Raw genomic sequence first — 20,907 nt, forward strand, 5'->3', positions numbered from 1 at the left:
GTTGCTGTGCATGGGTTTCAGTAATTGCTGTGCACAGTCATAGTAGTTGTACCTTGCAGAATCAAGAGCCTAGACTCAGTAATCATGGTGCATGAACTTAGTTGCCCTCAGTATGTGGGGTCTTCCTGGACCAGAGATTGATCCCATGTCCCCTGCATTGGCCCATAGACTCCCAACCACTGGACCACCAGAGTAGTCTGGGATTATTTCTTTAATTTATCTCTTGTTTGTTAGCATATGGAAATGCAACAAATTTCTGTGTATTGATTTTGTATGCTACAGCTTTACCAAATTCATTGATGAACTCTAGTAGATTTCTGGTAGCATCTTTAGAATTTTCTGTGTATAGTAAGTATCATTTCATTTGCAAACTTTTTTAAAATTTGTTTACTCGTTTATTTAATTTTTGCTGCATTGGATCTTCACTGCTTCCTACAGGCTTTCTGTAGTTGGGATGAGCAGGTACTCTTGCAGTTGTCGTGCACGGGCTTTTCATTGTGGTGGCTTCTCTACTTGTGGAGCACAGGGTCTAGAACATGCAGGCTTCAGTAGTTGTGCTACGTGGGCCCAGGACTTGTGGCGCATGGGCTTAGTTGTCCCATGGCACAGGTTGTCCTTGAACCAGAGATCAAACCCTTGTTCCCTGCCTTGGCAGGTGAATTCTTAACCACTGGACCACGAGGGAAGTTCAGACAGTTAGAGTTTTAAGTCTTCTTTTCCAATCTGGATTCTGTTTATTTGTTTTTTTCTTCTCTGATTGCCCTGGCTAGGACTGCCAAAACTATCCTGAATTAAAATGGGGAGAGTGGACATCCTTTTGCATTTCTGATCTTATATGAAATGCTCTCAGATTTTCACCATTGAGTATGATGTTAGCTGTTGGTTTATCATAGAAGGCCTTTATTATATTGATATATGATCCCTCTGTGCCCATTTTGTGGAGAGTTTTTTTTTTTTTTTAATTGGGTGTTGAAGTTTGTCAGAAGCTGTTTTTGAATCTATTGAGATAATCATGTGCTTTTTATTCAGTTTGTTGATGTGGTGTATCCCATTGATTGATTTGTGGAGATACTGAAAAATCTTTGCATTCCTAAGGTAAATTCCAGTTGATCGTTAGTGTATGATCCTTTTAATGTGGCATTTGTTGGATTTGGATTGCTAGCATTTTGTTGATGATTTTTGTGTCTACAGTCATCAATGATACTGGCCTGTGGTTTTCTTTTTTGTGTGTGTGATATCTTTGTAATGTTTGGTATCAGGGTGATCATGGCCTCGTAGAATGGTTTCGGCATATTCCTTCCTCTGCAGTTTTTTTTAAAAAAATCATTTCAGAAGGATAGGTGTTAACTGTTGTTCTCTAAGTGTTTGATAAACTTTTCTTGTGAAGCTTCATGTCTTGGACTTTTGTTTCTTGGGAATTTTTAAAATCATAGTTTCAATTTCATATTGAAACTTGTGATTGCTCAGTTCATATTTTCTCTTTCTTTCTGATTCAGTCTTGGGAGACAGTATGTATGCTTTTAGTATTTGCCCATTTCTGTAATTTTGTCCATTTTATTGGCATATAGTTGCTTGTAGTCTCTTATAATCCTTTGTATTTCTGCAGTGTATATTGTAGCTTCTCCTTTTACATTTGCAATTTTATTGACTTGACCCCTCTTTTTTTGATGAGTTTGCTAAAGTTTTATGGATTTTTAAAAAATCTTTTTAGGAAGCAGCTTTTAGTTTTATTTGTATTTTCTATTGTTTTCATTTCTGTTTCATTTATTCTACTCTGATCTTTATGATTTCTTTCCTTCTACTAACAAGTTTTTTTTTTTTTTTTTCCTTTCTCTAGTTGCTTTAGGTGTAACATTAGGATGTTTATTTGTGGTTTTTCTTATTTCTTGTGGTAAGTTTGTTTCCCCTCTTAGAACAGCTTTTATGGTACCCCATAGGTTTTAGATATTTGTGTTTTCATTATCATTTGTCTCTAGATATTTTTTAATTTCATCTTTGATTTTTTCGCAGCTTCATGATTACTATGCTCTGCTCAGTTGCTCAGTCATGTCCAGCTCTTTTCGACCCCATGAATGGAAACCCAATAGGCTACTCTGCCCAGGATATTTTCCAGGCAAGAATACTAGAGTGGTTTGTCATTTCTTACTTCAGGGAATCTTCCTGACCTGGGGATTGAACCCATGTCTCTTGTGTCTCCTTCATTGGCAGGCAGATTCTTTACCACTAGCGCCACCTAGGATCCATGTTTAGTATCGTATTTTGCCTCCACATGTTTGTGTTTTTTATAGTTTTTCCTCATCCTTGATTTCTAATCTCATGAGCATTGTGGTCAGAAAAGATACTGGATATGATTTCAGTTTTCTTAAATTTACCAAGGTTTGTTTTGTGGCCCAGCATGTGATCAGTCCTAGAAAATATTCCATGAGCACTTGAGAAGAATGTCTTTCTGTGGCTTTTGTATGGTATGCTCCATAAATATCAGTGAAGACAATCTGGTCTAACGTGTCATTTAAGGCCTGTGTTTCTTTATTGATCATCAATGATCTGTGCATTGATGAAAGTGGGGTCTTAACCCACTGTTTGGAGAAGGCAATGGCACCCCACTCCAGTACTCTTGCCTGGAAAATCCCATGGATGGAGGAGCCCGGTGGGCTGCAGTCCATGGGGTCGCTAAGAGTCAGACACGACTGAACGACTTCACTTTCATTTTTCACTGGCATGCATTGGAGAAGGAAATGGCAACCCACTCCAGTGTTCTCGCCTGGAGAATGCCAGGGACGGGGGAGCCTGGTGGGCTGCCATCTATGGGGTCGCGCAGAGTCGGACACGACTGAAGCGACTTAGCAGCAGTAGCAGCAGCAACCCACTGTTATTGAGGTAATTACAGTTTTTCCTTTTATGGCTCTTAATATTTGTATTATATGTTGGGGTGTTCCTATGCTGGGTACGTATATATTTATAGTTGTAATGTATTCTTCTTGAATTTATCCGATGATCATTACGCAGTGTTTTTCTCTTGTAATAGTCTTTATTTTAAAGTGTACTTTGTCTGATATGAGTGTTGCTATTCCAGCTTTCTTTTGATTTCCATTTGCATTAAATACTTTTTTCCATCCCTCACTTTCAGACTATATATGTCCCTAGATTTGAAGTGTGTTTTTTGTAGACAGTATATGTACAAGTTTTGATTTTGTATCTATTCATCCAGTCTATGTCTTTTCGTTGAAGCATTTAATCCATTAAGGTAGTTATCTCAGTGTATGTTAGTATTGCCATTTTGTTGATTGTTTTGAATTTGTTTTGTAGGTCTTTTTTCCTTCCCTTCCTGTTTTCCTATTTTGTTCTCTTCTGATTTGATGGTTAACTTTAGTGTTGTATTTGGATTTCTATGTGTGTGTGTGTTTATCTATTATAGAGTTTCTATTTGTGGTTATTGTGATGGTTTGTTTTAGGTTGTTCTTATGTGTAGCATTTTAAAATTTTTTATTGAGTTTTTCATAGCATTCTTTCTGTTTTTAGGTTTTGATTTTTTTGACCATGAGACGTGTATGATCTTAGCTTCTTGATCAGAGATCCAACATGCATCCCATGCATTGGAAGGCAGAGTTCTAATTACTGGACTTCTGGGGGAAGGCCCAAAGGATGGAGTGGGGGATATTTTTGTTTTGGCCCTGCTGCTCAATATGTGGGGATCCTAGCTCCGTGACCAGGGATCAAATCCGTGTCCCCTGCTTTGGGATCATGGAGTCTTAACCATTGGACCACTGGGGAAGTTCCTGTGGGGTTTTGATATAGCAGTCTATAACAAGAATATTCTAAGTTGCTGCCTTTTAAATTCACTTGCCTTTCTGATATTCTGCATTTGTTGCTCTCCTCTTCTCACAGTTGCTGGTTTTGATATCCTATGTGTATGCAGATGAATTCCTACCTTTGTTTTATATTTGGCTTTACCAGTGAATTTTTCCATTCATAGTAGTGGTCTTGTTTCTAATAGTGGTCTTTTATTTTTCACTAAGGAAAGTTCCCATAGCTTTTGTTGCAAAGGTGGTTTCATGATACTGAATTCTCTTACTTTTTGCTTGTCTGTAAAGGTTTTTATTTTTATTTTTTGTTGAATCTGAATGAGAGCCTTGCAAGACAGGAAATTCTTGGTTGTAGGTTTTACCCACTCATCACTTTAAATATATCATTCCACTCCCTTCTTGCCTGCAGAGTTTCTGCTAAGAAATCAGCTGATACCCTTACGGGAGGGATATCCCTTATATTTTACTTCTTGCTTTTCTTATGTTTTTTTAAAAATATTTTTTCTGTCTTTAATTTTTGTCTGTTTGATTACTATGTCTCAGTGTATTCCTTTTTGGGTTTATCCTGCCTGGAACTTGCTGCACTTCCTGAACTCAGATGACTGTTTCCGTTCCCATGTTAAGGAAGTTTTCTTGTATCTCTTCAAATATTCTCTTAGGTCGTTACTCTCTCTTCATCTGGAACTCCTGTAATGCAAATTAGTGCATTTAATGTTGTCCCAGAGCTTCTGAGGCTGTTTTCATTCTTTTTTAATTTATTCTGTTCTGCAGATGTGATTTCCACCATTCTTTTCTTGCACCTTATTTATCTGTTCTTCTGACTCAGTTATTCTGCTATTGATTTCTTCTGTTGTCTTTTTTATTTCAGTTATTGTATTGTTCCTTTGTTTTTGTTCTGTAGTTCTATTCAGTTCAGTTCAGTTCAGTTCAGTCGCTCAGTCGTGTCCAACTCTTTGCGACCCCTTGAATCGCAGCACGCCAGGCCTCCCTGTCCATCACCAACTCCCGGAGTTCACTGAGACTCTCGTCCATCAAGTCAGTGATGCCATCCAGCCACCTCATCCTGTGTTGTCCCCTTCTCCTCCTGCCCCCAATCCTCCCAGCATCAGAGTCTTTTCCAATGAGTCAACTCTTCGCATGAGGTGGCCAAAGTATTGGAGTTTCAGCTTTAGCATCATTCCTTCCAAAGAAATCCCAGGGCTGATCTCCTTCAGGATGGACTGGTTGGATCTCCTTGCAGTCCAAGGGACTCTCAGAGTCTTCTCCAACAGGTCTTTGTTAAGCATTCCTTGCATTTTCTTAATCTTTGCCTCCATTTTTTTTTTCCCTTGAAATCTTGCATCTTCTTCACTCTCTTTACTCTGTATTCTTTCTCCAGTAGATTGTCTATTTGGACTTCACTTCATTACTTTTCTGAGGTTTTGTCATGTTCTTCATCGGCATTATATTCCTCTACCATCTCGTTTTGTCTAATTTTCTTTGGTTACAGTTTCTGTTTCATAGGCTACAAAATTGTAGTTTCTTCCCCCTTCTTTTCTCTGCCTTTCTGCTGGATGAGGCTGTCTGAGAGGCTTGTGCAAGCTTGTGGGAGAGTTTATTCCTGCTCTCACTGGTAGGTGGAGCTGGGTCTTGTTCTTCTGATGGACAGCACTGTGCTCAGGAAGACCTAAGCAGCCTGTCTTTTGTTGGGTGGGGCACTGCTGGTTGTGTGGCCTGAGGCCTTCCAGCACTAGATCCTACAGGCTGTTGGGTTAGGCTAGGTTTTGGGGAGGAAATGATGGTTTCCAGGAGGGCTCATATGAGTGACTATTCACCAAAACTGCCAGTGTGTTTATCCCTGCAGTCAGCAACAGCCACCCCCCCCATCCCCCCCAACCGCCGCCCCCCCGCATGTCACCTCTGCAGAAGACCATCCAGTTCTAAAAGGTAGGTCCACACCAGACTCTTATGTGGTCACTGCTTTTTTTTTTTTTTTTTCTCTATGTGCTGTTGTGGGTGGGACCTTGCGTGCACCCTCCAAGAGTGGAGTTTGTTTTCTACATTCCTATGAAATCTCTGTGAGCTAATCCCACTGACCTTCAATGCCAGATTCTGTGGGGTCCCTTCCCCTTGTTGCCAGGCCCCAAACCGTGAAAGTTTGACCTGGGCCCACGCCTTTCACTACCATGGGAGAACTTCTGTGGGTATAATTATTTACCAGTTTGTGGCTCATCAATCTGGCAAGTATGGGATTTGATTTTATTGTGACTCCACCCCCCCTACTGTGTCATTGTCGTTTCTTCTTTTTATTTGAATCTAAAGTATGTTTTTTGGTAGCTTCCAGCATGCTCCCCCCCTCCACCATGGTTATTCAGGATTTAGTTGTGATTATAGTGTTTCTGTCAGAAAGGGTGAGGTCATGTCCATCTACTATACCAACTTTCCAGACAGCATTGTGTTGTGTGCTTAGTTGCTCAGTCGTGTACAACTCTTTGTGACTCCATGGACTATAGCCCGCCTGTAGTTCATGGGGTCTATGGCCTAACATATGATCTAAGAATATGTTTCCTGTGCACTAGAAAAGGTCCACGGGGCCTGTGGCCTAACATATGATCTAAGAATATGTTTTCTGTGCATTAGAAATGCACTAAGAATGTTTCCTGTGCACTAGAAACAAATGTTGATTTTGGATGGAATGTTCAATGTATATCTGTTAAGTCCATCTGTTCTAATACTTCATCTAAGGCAATTATTTTCTTCTTAAGTTATTAAAGTCTTCTATTATACATCTCTTTCTCGCTTTTTTTCTTTTATTGCTTTAATTCTTTTGTGCATAAATATTTTCAGGTGTTTTTGTTGGATGATCCCTTTACCATTATTTTACACATTAAATTATTTTTTATATTGTCTCCTACTTAATTGTCTCCATTAATTGTCTCCTACTTAAGTCTGTTTTGTGTGATGTGTAAATATATATCCCAGCTTTATTTTAGTTTTTATTTACATGGTATAGTGTTTCTGTACCTTTACTTCAGTCTGTGTGTCGTTACCTCCAGTGTATCTTATGTTGGCATCACATAGAAGGAACTTGGTTTTTAATTTACTCAGCTACTCCATGTCTTTTGGTTGGAGAATTTAGTCCACTTACATTGAAAGTAGTTACTGATAGATTTTTGCTTATGCCTTTTTCTTGTTTCCTAGCTGCTATTGTAGTTACTCTCTGTTTCTTTCTTCTTCTCTGCCTCTCCTTTGTAGTTTGATAACTTTATCTAGTGGTAGGTGTATATTTCTTTATTTTCTATGTATTTATAGTATAGGTTTTTGCTTTGGATTACCATGAGATTTATAACAGCATTTTAAGTTGATAATAACTTACGTTTCATCCCATTTTAAGGCTCAAAATGTCTACTCTGTCCCCACACTCCATGTTTTATATTTTTGATGTTATATTTAACATTTTGAAAAACGTATATATTTCTTAACTAATTATTTACATGCAAGTCATTAATCCACTACTTTACTATATATTTGCTTTTCAGTGAGATTAATTATTGCATATGTGTTCTGATAACTAAGTAGTGCTATTTCCTTTCATCTTAAAGATGTCCGTTAAACATTTCTTGTAGACTAGTTTAATGGTATAGATTTCTTTAGCTTTTGCTTGCCTGGAAAACTCCCTCATCTTCAGTTCCGAATGAGAACTCTTCCAGGTGGAGTTTGCTTGGTTAGAAGTTTCTTTCGTTTCTTTTTTTTTTCCTACCACTTTGAATATATCATGCATTCCCTTCTGGCCTGTAAAGTTTTTACTGAAAAGTGTGTTCAAAGTCTCATGGGAGGTCTTTGTATAGGCAGTTGCTTTTCTCTTGTTGTTTTTAGCATTATCCTTTTGTCTTTAACTTTTAACATTTTATAATGTGCCTTCCTTTGAGCTATTTTCAATTCATCTTATTTGGTATTCTCTGGGCTTCTAGACCTTGAATGTCTGATTTTTGCTCCTTTCTTGTCCCCTTCTCCTGGGAGACCTAAAATGTGAATGTTAGTATATTTGGTACTGTCGCATAATCAAGGTTGCTGGGAGAAATATCAATAACCTCAGATATGCAGATGACACCATCCTTATGGCAGAAAGTTAAGAACTAAGAGCCTCTTGATGAAAGTGAAAGAAGAGAGTGAAAAAGTTGGCTTAAAGCTCAACATTCAGAAAACTAAGATCATGGTATCTGGTCCCATCACTTCATGGCAAATAGATGGGGAAACAGTGGCTAACTTTATTTTTCTCAGCTCCAGAATCACTGCAGATGGTGATTGCAGCCATGAAATTAAAAGACGCTTACTCTTTGGAAGGAAAGTTATGACAAACCTTGACAGCATATTAAAAAGCAGAGACATTACTTTGCCAACAAAGGTCCGTCTAGTCAAGGCTATGGTTTTTCCAGTGGTCATGTATGGATGTGAGAGCTGGACTGTAAAGAAAGCTGAGCCCCGAAGAATAGATGGTTTGAACTGTGGTGTTGGAGAAAACTCCTGAGAGTCCCTTGGACTGCAAGGAGATCCAACCAGTCCATCCTAAAGGAGATCAGTCCTGGGCATTCATTGGAAGGACTGATGTTGAAGCTGAAACTCCAATACTTTGGACCCCTGATGCAAAGAGCTGACTCATTTGAAAGGACCTTGATGCTGGAAATGATTGAGGGCAGGAGGAGAAGGGGATGACAGAGGATGAGATGGCTGGATGGCATCACTGACTGAATGGACATGGGTTTGGGTGGACTCCAGGAAGTCTAGAAGCCAGGCCATCAGCTAACAGCTTTTAAAAATATGTAGATATAATATATGCAGTCCTTAAAGGCTGCAAGCATAAGACCCACTGGTTACCAGAGCCAGGCAATCTGAAAGCGTATCTTAGAGAGCAATCACAAAAATCAGGGCTTCAGATGAGTGTATAACTTCTTTGTAGAAGATAACGGTGAATTGGAACAAGGCCAAAGAGAGCATCAAAATGACATCCACAGTCTGTATTCCTTGAGAGCTGCTCCATATATGCTGCTACATGTGTGTCAAACCTGAAGCCTGTTTATTGATCCAAAGGTCCAAGAGAAGTAAAGTAGCCTCTTCCATAGACTGGAAATGTTTTTCAGGCAGCTATTTGTGCAGTGGTCTATGTGTGTTAACCTGCCTAGAATCATCTCTCTAATTGCCACAGTTCATCCAGGTACCCCAGCCCCTTGTATCAGAACAGGGTGATCAGGTAGCCGTGAGTTCCATTTGTAAAATCTCAGGTGTTAAACACAAAAAACCAGGGCACCAGATACATGTAAAAGTTCCTACCAGTAGACTCTGGTGCTCTGGAACACTTCAGAGAGTGAGGGTAAATATAGTGCCCACTCTCTGAAATCTGAAAAAGCAATGCTCAGTCCCTAGATATTTGTTTAAAGAGAACCCTGCCCTTCCGGTCACAATTGTAATGACTGACTAATAGGTCTCTTTCTCAGAAAGATTGAACTCTTGGATCTGTTGCTTCTTCCTATTCCCTGGAAGTGGTAGCTGATTTAGAACTCTTTCTTCATTGGTTAAGGTCTTGCGAGATCTGCAATTTTAAGTCCCACTGGCCTCTAAAGTCAAGTGAAACAAAGGTGTCCCCCTGGCAGCAGTCACAAAAATCAGGGCACCAGGTGGATAGGAGCTCCATTCTGATGACACTGATTATTACAGTTCCATGTGATCAGGAATGCAAACTCCCCTGACCTCTAGAGCCAGGTGATCAAGAATTATATTGTCAGCAACAGCTGCAAAAATTAGGACATCAGGCACATGTAGGCCCCCTTCTAGGAGATATTGGTGCTCCAGAGCATGGCACGGGAAAAGTAAAAAATGGTGCCCACTACTCTTTGTCCCCAGAGTGTTCCATCAGGCTCCTAGATGTGCATGTGTTAAATTAGATGCCTGCGTCTTAGGCCATGGTTTTAATGTAAGCATGTGATCCTTATTCGCTTTAAGTGTTAGTTGCCTTAACCTACCTGAGCTGAGGCCTGGGTGGAAGAGTTCAAGTTGTGCAGGCCCTTTTAGAACTTTCTGCTAGATTGATGCTGTTTTATGGGTCTCAAGATGCGATCCTTGTTGATTTTCAAAAGTAGATTTTTTTTGGATGGGGCTCATCTCTCAAGTGCGTATCTTAAAATTTGGCATGCCTGATGTGGAGTTTGAGCCTTTCACTCCTCAGGGAGAAGCTCTGGTTTTGAGTTCGTCCAAGTTGTAGTTCACTGCAGTGTAGATTGGTTTTATCTTGTGCCACATTTGATGATATTTGTGCCAGCCTGTCTTGCTGGTTTGATGTGATTTTCTTGTTGTTTGCCGGATATATAATCATCATTCTGCCAACCTTTAGGTTTTTTTTTTAAGAGGAAGTCTTTGCATATGTAACTGTTTACTGTTTCCATGGGAGAAGGTGAGTTTAGGATCTTCGTATGTTGCCACCTTAAACTAAAACCTAGACCTCCCTTCTTCATGTATGAATATATCTTACAAATCTTTTTTTATCAGTCATAAGTAACTTTGTTTTTTATATCCATGGCTTCCGTTGACTTTCAGAGCCATTTAATAGTAGTGGTTTCCATGGATCAGTTGCCAGTCCGCCTACATATAGGCCATGGATCTGCTGCTGGAAAAGCCCTTTACAAGTTGCTAAATCTCTTTAAGTGTCTCAAGTTTCTCATCTGTAAATGGGAGAAAAATTGTATTCTGAATAAGGTTGTTGTGCAGATTAAGCACTTTTTAGTACAATGCCTAGTTGGTAGTGGGCAGCCAAATGTTGCCGGCCATCATTGTCCTTATCATCACCATTTTTACTTAATCAGATTCTTATTTATGGGGAAATGGGGTGTTTACCTTTTTTATTGTTGTAAACTATGATTCAGGGCATAACCTTGTGTATTCATTATTTTGCACACATGTGATTTTATGAATACTTCTCAACAAGTACAGTATCAAGGCAAAAAGGAATATAAATTTGTAATTTTTGTAGACATTTGCCAAATCACATCCCACAGGGATTGTATCAATTTCTGCTGTCATCAGTGTTTGACATAGTTTAAATAATCAAGAATTTGCAGGTAGATTTCTGATGTTACTTCTGTTTCTAAAATTATTCATAATTTAAAATGACAGTTTTTAAAGTTCTTCCTTTTTCTTTATTAAAACTACAATCCTGTCTGGAGAGCCTGCTGAAACAACCTTTCATAAAATATGTATATTGGTGGCTTACTCTTTTAAGATTCTCATAGGTAACTTGTTAGTATTTAAGGGCTTGAAAGATGATCTTTACTCTTTTTTATTCTGTATTTTCGTATAGTTTTGTTTCCATAAATCTGAATTATTTCAGATTTATTTACCTTTACTCTTCAAAATCTTAGGATAATCTATTAGAAATATTCATATTTAAGAATGAAGAACCTGAAAATGAACTGAGGTTAGCTTTTTAATGTGTTCTGAAAATTAGTCTTGAATTAGGGCAATATTCTTCATTATTATTATCAAAGAAAACTTAATAGGACGGAGGAACTTAAGATGTCAGAAAGTTTTTAAGGCTCATGGAGAAATAAAAGGATCAGTAAATAGTGGTCACTGCTATACTTTTTTCTATTGGGTGAGCTAGATGGGGGCCGTTTGCAGGCTAGAAGATTTAAAAATGGACAAAGAAGAATGCTTGAATGGAGCTTTAGAAAATACCTTTGTTTACTCATGTTAAATGCCTAAAAGTAAGTGAAAGAAATCAAAACAAATAAACAGAAAATATAGTACAAATATATAATGCTATGCTATGCTAAGTCACTTCAGTCGTGTCCGACTCTGTGCGACCCCATAGATGGCAGCCCACCAGGCTCCCCCGTCTCTGGGATTCTCTAGGCAAGAACACTGGAGTGGGTTGCCATTTCCTTTTCCAATGCATGCAAGTGAAAAGTGAAAGTGAAGTCGCTCAGTCGTGTCTGACTCTTAGCGACCCCATGGATTGCAGCCTAACAGGATCCTCCGTCCATGGGATTTTTCCAAGCAAGAGTACTGGAGTGGGGTGCCATTGCCTTCTCCGATATAATGCTATAGGAACCAATGAAATAAACAAATGCTTTAAATAGAATAGATAGATTATTACTAAGATTGTTTGATGTAGCAGTTCAGAGATGACTGGTGTGAGGAAGCAGTTTCGGTAGAATTGTGGGACTCAATTGGAGAAGAATGAACAGGAGAAAAATAAGTAAATAAGGCAATCTTTGGGACAGTCATTATGGCAGCAAAAGGAATTTTTTTCTTAAAAAGTATCAATGCAAAGCTTCTGTTCATTTTAAAAAGTATGACTTTTAAACATCTGATTTTATTTTGTTAGTAATTGTTTTTTATATATTATAGTCATCTTTAAAGTTTTTTATATTGCTTTTAATACTGGTTGCTGTTTTTTTGCCTTTCCCTTCACCACATTAAATTGATGCCATGAAATAGTCCTCCCTTTATGAACTAACATAGCTATTTTATTGAAAGTATATTTAAAAATTCCACTCTGTGAAAACTGCCTTGTCAATTATGGAAATTGAGTAGTTGAGCATTATTAACATTGGAAATATTTTAACAGTGATATGTGCAACTCATTGCTGAAGAAGTAGGGTTAGCTTTGTCCTTTTTCTTGAATTTTTAAAGAATCAACTTTACCAGGGTCTAATATCCATGCATTAAAAGCCACCAGAGTATATAGATAGATAGCTTTTGACAAATGCATACAGCCATACTTATGACACTCTATTCAAGATCTAAAATATTTCCTTCCCCCTAAGAACAGTTCTTCTCATGTTTAATAATTTTAACATCTTATTTTATTTCTTTTGCTTTATAAGTACAGATGAATGTAATTTTACTTATCAAATGTTGTTGTTGTTCAGTCGCTAAGTCATATCCGACTCTTTGTGACCCCATGAACTGTATAGTACACCAGACTTCTCTGTTCTTCACTACCTCCCTGAGTTTGCTCAGATTCATGTCCATTGAGTTGGTAATGCCATCCAGCCATCTCATCCTCTGTTGCTCCCTTCTCTTCCTGCTCTCAGTCTTTCCCAGCATCAGGGTCTTTTCCAGTGAGTGATCTCTTTGCATCAGGTGGTCAAAATATTAAAGCTTTAGCTTCAGCATCAGTCCTTCCACTTATCAAGAATACCATGAAGTAACTCCTGAAATGACTTCCTTTTTATCTATGAAAATCTGTTTCAGATTGATGCAATATTTTATGACCCATACAAGGTATAAACAATTTTATTTAATTGAGTGATTTTTAAGCATATCTAACAGAAAGTTATTTTTATTTGAGCTCACTTATCAGTTAAGGACATTTCTTGTTTATTTAATTTTTAAAAATCCTCTGAAAATATAGACTGTTCTATAGTACATAAACAGCCTATTTTCAACACTGTTGAATACTCTGTGCATTACTGTTTTTCTCATAAAATTTTAAATCACAGTAAAAATTTTATCTTTTTTTTTTTTTTGGAAATTGCATATTTCCATGGAGAAGGCGATGGCACCCCACTCCAGTACTCTTGCCTGGAAAATCCCATGGATGGAGGAGCCCTGTAGGCTGCAGTCCATGGGGTCGCTCAGAGTTGGACACGACTTCACTTTCACTTTCACTTTTCACCTTCATGCATTGAAGGAAATGGCAACCCACTCCAGTATTCTTGCCTGAAGAATCCCAGGGACGGGGAGCCTGGTGGGCTGCCGTCTCTGGGGTCACACAGAGTCGGACACGACTGAAGCAACTTAGCATGCATATTTCCAAAAACTATTGGAAGTTTTTAAGAACTTTTAAGGGGAAGAACTATTTAAAAACATTTTCGTTTTCATTCTCCTTCCAACCTATCATTTCTACAGTTGAATATTTGGAATACCTATTGAAAATTAATGAGAGCTATGTATCAATAAATAAAATGTGCTGTAAAATGGTTCTGATTTAAAGATAGGGCAAACATAATTTTTCTCATTTTAAGATTAGTAAAAATTAAGTTAAATAAGAGCTAAATATGCCACTGTAGTTTTTTTAGGACTCTGATTCTAGATCATACTTTGACTTTAATGACTATTCATTGCTCCATGCTCTTTCATACAGTATGACTCAGAGACTCTTCCTGCCTCCATTCCTAATTGTGACTGCAGATAGAGCTGATATTAATCACTTGCAAGGAGCCTGTCAGAAGTTACAAATTAATTATTTTCCTACTGTTTATTGAGTATTATTCTTGTGATTTTTAACTTGAATATTTTACATTTATGCAATTGAAACTAAACCTCATTTAATTATTGAGCTTCCCAGGTGGCTCAGTCATAAAGAATCCACCTGCCAATGCAGGAGACTCGGTTTGATCCCTGGGTCGGGAAGATCTCCTGGATCAGAAAATGGCAACCGACCCCAGTATTCTTGCCTGAGAAATCCTATGGACAGAGAAGCCTGGGGCTACAGTCCATGGGGTTACAGGAGTCAGACACAGCTTAGCGTCCAACACATTTATCCAACTAAAACAGAACCTCCTTTAATTATTATGTCAGAATTCTTTGTATCTAAGTTGATTTTGAACCTTGTTTCAGTTTTCTTTAAATTCTGTTATTTTTAACATAGATTTTCAGTGTAAACCACTCATTCTTATAAGAGTGATAATACTTACATAGCCATATTTGAGATAAAAGTAAAGTAAGGTAGAAGTATAAAGGAATGAGATGACAAGGGGGTTACAGCTTTTTCCTTTGTTTGATCCTTATGTAGAGGTTCCTGGCATCTTCAAAGAAAACAGATTCAACTGAAAGTATTGTTAAATTAAGGAACAGTTAGTTTTAAATAAAAGGAGAATATTCTGATGATTAAAAAAAAAAAAAAAAAAAACAGAAGGTGCCTTGAAGGGAGATAACATTCTCTATACTTGGGTGATTTTTGGACTAAGGTAGCTAGCCACCTGGAATCTTCTTGACCCAGGGATCAAACCCAGGTCTCCTGCTTTGCGGGCCAGCTCTTCATCATCTGCCACCAGGGAAGCCTCATATATCTGGTTATCATAAGCCAGCTTTAGGGCCCTCTGTACTACGTAAATTCGTGTTTTATTCTTTGTCTTTTCCTTCTTCAATACTTCTCTCAACATTTTTCATTAGACTTACCTAATGCATAGGTTATTCAGGTTTTTTTTTTTTTTTTAAATGTTTAAAGAATTTTAAATTTCTTAAACAAGGGATTCCTTTAAAATAGAAGTTTGAGGAAGAAAGAAAAACCCAATCACTTTCATATAAAACTTTTCAAATGGTCAAGTTAAATTTAACTTTTAGCATGGAGAGGAAAAATTAACTATAGAATCTGTTGTTCCACAGGTACTGTGAGAATAGAGATGTTTCGAAATATGCAGAATGCAGAAATCATCAGAAAAATGACCGAAGAATTTGATGAGGTATAGCATTTCGCTGTTTATACAAATTGCCTGCTTTGTACTTGTAAATGGTGAATATGTTGATTATTTTAAGTTTTGTTTTGACTTTGTACTTAGTATAAGAGAAGTTATACTATTTTCTCCTTTATGTGATAATCCATGCTGTTATTTCCAAAATGAATCATCTTTGGAAATTTTATTACATTGCATGGAGATAGTAGCACTGAGTAATGACTGATGGCTGATAATGATTGGAAAATTAATGGTATGAGGTATGAGTTGATTCTTTACATTCATTCTTGAAGACCATCTAAAATCCTGAATTTATAAGTGCACCTCCAACAGTTCCATATTCTGTGGAATGCTAGTCCTCTTAAATGTTTTAAAGAAAAAAGGGTTTGGAGGTCAAGGAAGTGTCAGAAGGCTGGCTATTATACCTACCTAAGATACCTGACCTAAGATTGTCAAAGCACATTTTTTTATTTAAGGTTATTAGAAATCCTAACAGTGAAAAATTTCCTAAATTTAATCCAGAATTCTTACTTTATATGGATCCCTGCCACTGACATGTGTCCCTCTGCCCTCCCCCGCCCCCTTTCCATTTTCTGTGTATGTGTATAGTTCTTCTATTTGGAACACTCTACTTGAGATAATCTGATTTCTATTCAGAATACGAGTTTTCTTTGTTAGTCTTCACAAGTTAATCATGCATGATTTTCCATTTTAAGACTTAAATATTCTCTCAAATAGTTTTACACTAGTCATAAATGTTTATTTTTGAGACACTTTAACAGTTTTATTTCTTTATTTATAGTGAACTCAATTCATGTCATGCTTTAGGCCAGCATCAGTTCCTGTTTTAACATTCTGCCTTTGGTATTATTTTCTATTTTCTGATAGGTGTTCCTTTGTTTTGACCTTCAACACTAACCACAAGGATTGGTTTTCTTATAAGTCCACTCTTTTAGTAACATGGGTTTAGGTTTTTTATTAATAGTAGCAGTAGTATTTATTTTTAATTGAAAAAAGTACTACAAATACATACTAAGGTAAATATTCAAGCATAGGCTGCTCAATGTCTTTTTCTCATCAGATGTTCACCTTTAGCAGCAGTATCAAAATGTTTTAATGTGCATCTTTCTAGATAAACATTCTGTCATTGGATTTCAGACTATGTAGTCACAATTTATGGGACATAGGGAAGACCTTGAATTGTAACCTGTGGACATAATATTTCAGAATCACTTGCCTTAATTTCTGTAATCTCAAAAAGCTCTGACAGTTCGTAATCCAAACTCTGAGGTTTGGCTCTAAGGCCACTTGGCCTCAACTAACATAGGCTATTTACAGTCAATTTTTATTTCTCACAGTTTGAAAAAAAAATTATATATATATATATATATATATATATATATATGCATTGCTGTTAAATATTAATGTTCTTAACTACAGAGTGCTACACCAGGTTTTATTGGGGGTATGATGAAATATAAGGTTATGAACCAAGTTCACTTTTAAAATTCAAAAACCCTAGATTCTGAAACATTTCTGTGGCGCTACTGTTCAGTAAAATGTATTTTGTTGTTGTTGTTAATATATGAGTTTATACGTTAGAAATAGAAGTTAAAGCCAGGTAACATACAGTTAAGGTGCAAGTAGTAGGTTTACTCACCAGCTGCTATTCTCCCATGCGTGGCCTGCAATACAGGTGATTCAGATTGTAGATTTAAAAGTGGTATATGTCTTGGACCTTCCCAGGACTAACACATGATAGAATGATTATTATGTATTTTAAGACAGTGGTTCCCAAACGGAATTTGAGCTGCAAATTAATGTCTCACTGGGATACTGATTCCTGGCTCCCTTACACATGCCCTAGACATTTGATTAATTTGTAAGGCATGTGACCTTGGCATAGGGATTTTTTTTAAAAAAGCTCACCAGGTGATTGTAACATAGAACAACTATTGAGAACTATTATTCTAAGGTAAGTAAAAAGAGGAATCCAAGATTTAAGTTATAAGAACACTTCATATATGAAAACAGGCTGAGGGGAAAACAAAAATGAATACAGTGTAACAAATGAAATTATTCAGAATGCATGTTTCATATTCTTAAACATTTTGTCTGAATATTTGAGATTATTGACCTAATCAAAGACTTTTAAAAATCACAGTTCTATTTGAATATAATTCTGTTCTAATATTATTTTTATTGTTATTAGAATAACTTAAAGCAGAATTAGATATCTCCTAGGGGTACATAAAAGTAAATAAATATAATTGTGATGATTAGAAATTTTAATAAATATTTTAAGTTTCAATTTTAAATATCTATATAATTTAATTAGGTGGCTTAAAACAGTGTCATTAAAAAAAATAGGATGCTTACTCATTTGCTTGAGATTTTCTTGTATAAACAATTTGAAAAATAAAAATTTGAACTCAGAATAATGAATAAATAAACACACAAGCAAACAGATACACAAAATTTCCAGAGAGATTAGTGAACAAGATGTGCCAGACCTATTTGACAAAGATGATTGTCTGCAAGTATGACAAGATTCAATGAAGCAAGAACAAGTGGAAATTCTGTTTGAAAGGTGGTATTGTGTTTTGGAGGGATAGACTATGTATTTACAAAAGCCATTGATGATGCAGAGTGGTAAGACTTATGAGCTCAGTACATAATAAGTATAAGTGGGAGTGAATCACACATTGTTCACTGTAATGAACTCAATGAAATTATAATTCAGGTGCAGATAACAAAAATTTTTAACTTCAATTCTTTAGAAAGATATTAATCTTTTACTACTGTGTATATACTTGAGAATGCATTTAAATCCTTGCGTATTATTAAATACACAGGTTTTTTTTTTTCTTAAATACTTAATTCCTTGGGAGTAGAAGGAGGTTAGTTTTTAAATTATGATTTGTGATAAAATTCTGAAATATCTGATGAAAGGAGTCATTAGATCCCAAGATGCTAGAAAAATGCCTAGTTAATAGGGAAAAACCACTAACTTCTGTTGAATGAATGACTGAATATGTTGTATTATAGCGAAGTGAAGTAAAGGTGAAATGAGGTAGAAATCATTTTGATTGAAACTGAATTGAAAAAGGTGGTCAAAAGTATCTTATTCCCTGAAAAACTAGTATGCTGTAACTTCTATTCCTTATTACAAACTAGTCATACCCAGTTATTACATGACCTTTTTTTGAAAGCCCTACAAATCTCTACTTGGCCAAAAGTCTTTTATAATTGTAATAACAACCTAATTAGAAATACGTTAATTCCCAAAGCAGTCTATAACTCTTCAAGGTCAGTAGATATACTTGGTTCCTGGTGGACAACCAAATTGTCATGAGATAAAGGAAAATGTAATTGTATTTCTTCCTGAGATTATTAGAATCAGATCTCCATATATAAATTCTTAGATATGGTTTCTCAAAGGTCAGTTTGTGTAGTTTTCAAATATTTAAGTAAGACATCTATGTTGGGGAATCTTTGCAACACAACACGTTTCATAGTCAGCTGACCTTTGGACAATGTGGGTATTGGTTACTGTAATGCCTCTGTAGCTGAAAATCGTCAATATAACTTTTGACACTCCCAAAAGTTAACTACTGATACCTTACTGTTGACTGGAAACTTTACCAATAATATTGACAGTCAATTAACACGTATTTTGTGTTTTATGTGTAGTATATGCTATATTCTTATACTAAAGTAATCTAGAGAAAATAAAATGTTATTAAAATCATTAAAAGGGGAAAGTAAATTTGCAGTATTGTGTACTACGTTTATCATTACAGAAAGTTTATGTCATCAGTTTACAAGGTGAATCATCCAGTTAGTACCTGTATCAGTATTGTCTTATATGATACAAAACACCATAGTAGGTGTTACATATATAACTAACACTAGACATCAAAAATGAAAAGATACTGTGAATAATTCATATTGATTTATAATTATGATGATTTATGGGTGATGATGATGAAGGCAATAATATAATTGCTTTGTATTAGCCTAGTGTAACTGATAAAATTGTTTCACAGTAGCCTTGCCTTTACACTAATGAATGAATTGTTATAAAATTTTTATAGCATATAGTATTACTGTCATATTTATAATATACTATTGGAAACATTTTTGTAAATCACGCTGATACATAGTTTCAGCTCATATATAGCTGGTACAAGATATGTTGATACATAGTTTCTTCAGCTATATGAGAGAGAGTGAGTCATACTATATACATTACTATATAGTAATGTAACTCTTTGAAAGCAAAGTTATAGAACACTATGTGAAAAATATCACTCACCTTGTGCTTGTCTTGGACACAAAACATAATTGAACACTTAAGCAATGATGATGGCACAAGAACTTACACAGTTCTTGCCATAAAAAGATAAAGATAGTGCTAAGGTGTGTCTGACTCTTGCGATCCCATGAAGTGTAGCCTGCCAGGCTCCTCTGTCCATGGGATTCTCCAGGCAAGAATACTGGAGTGGGTTGCGATTTCCTTCTCCAGGGGAACTTCCTGATCCAGGAATTGAACCCAGATCTCCCGCATTGCAGGCAGATGCTTTACCTACTGAGCTATGTGGGATATTTTCCATTGGAGACACACACATATACAACAGATACATTTATTGAGTGTATGGCATGGTGATTATTTGCTGTTCCTTAAGTGGAAGTGAATCATCATAAAAGTCTTTTTCCTCATTATCTTTACATTGAGTACGCTGAGGAAGAGGAGAGTTTGGTCTTGCTGTTTCAGAGATGGCAGATGTGGAAGAGGTGGAACAGTAGGCAGGAAAACAGGCATATTCAGTGTAATTTTATGCAAATACATAATAATTTCTGTCTGAATTTTGCTTTTTCATCTGTATAAAAATGCTTCTATATAATACCAAACCTTCTTCCACCATTCACTTTAGTTTCAGTGCTCTATATTAAAAGGGTCCTTGTTGTTAAAGAAGTTAAAAGTAGTATTTGAGTAAGATTGTCTAATGTTATTTGTTTTCTGGAATTGTTTATTCTATGTGTTCTTCCTCATTGTACAGTACTGGTTTGGAAGCACTCATCTCTGTCAAGTCATCTTCTCATAATTCCTTTGGTGTAGTGTCTGTTAGCTCTTGATTTCTCCAAGATTCGTATCTTAAAACGCTTCACCACACCCCACCTTTTATGCCATATTCATAGTCTCTTTCATGATTCCTTTGATAGGCTCTCTCCTAAGTCCTCTGAAGTGATGGAAAACATCTAGGCAAAATTTATCTCCAGTGGGAATTTATTATTTCAGGTCTGATAGCTTTCATGACTTTTTCTGTAGCAACAATGGTAACTTCAGTGGTGAAGTTCTTTCAGACTTTCATGATGTTCTATCTTCTATAGTACAGAGACAATCCTTTCCATCAATTACTGTGTATCATGCGGCCCTTATGTGAACATTTTATTCAATCATCAGGCACAGTAAAGGACAGAAACGGTTAAGGACCTAACAGGAGCAGAAGACATTAAGAAGAGGTGGCAAGAATGCTCAGAAGAACTATACAAAAAAGTTCTTAATGATCCAGATAATCGCAATGATGTGGTTACTCACTTGGAACCAGACATGTTGGAGTGTGAGGTCAAGTGGGAAATAATTACTTAGGAAATAATTATATGCACAA

The 20,907-nt window shown here is 36.5% G+C and overlaps 1 protein-coding gene across 4 annotated transcripts in view; it reads left to right on the top strand.

Moving 5' to 3' along the window:
* STAG1 (STAG1 cohesin complex component) overlaps window positions 1-20,907 on the top strand; it is a 509,253-nt gene that overhangs the window by 271,863 nt on the left and 216,483 nt on the right. For all 4 annotated transcript variants that reach the window (XM_070770514.1, XM_070770470.1, XM_070770576.1 and 1 more), the window contains one exon: window positions 15,168-15,244. In XM_070770514.1, the coding sequence (XP_070626615.1) occupies window positions 15,168-15,244 (77 nt within the window). The remainder of the gene's footprint in view (window positions 1-15,167; window positions 15,245-20,907) is intronic.

Source organism: Bos indicus, chromosome 1 (assembly GCF_029378745.1).
Source record: "Bos indicus isolate NIAB-ARS_2022 breed Sahiwal x Tharparkar chromosome 1, NIAB-ARS_B.indTharparkar_mat_pri_1.0, whole genome shotgun sequence".
Lineage (NCBI taxonomy): Eukaryota > Metazoa > Chordata > Mammalia > Artiodactyla > Bovidae > Bos > Bos indicus.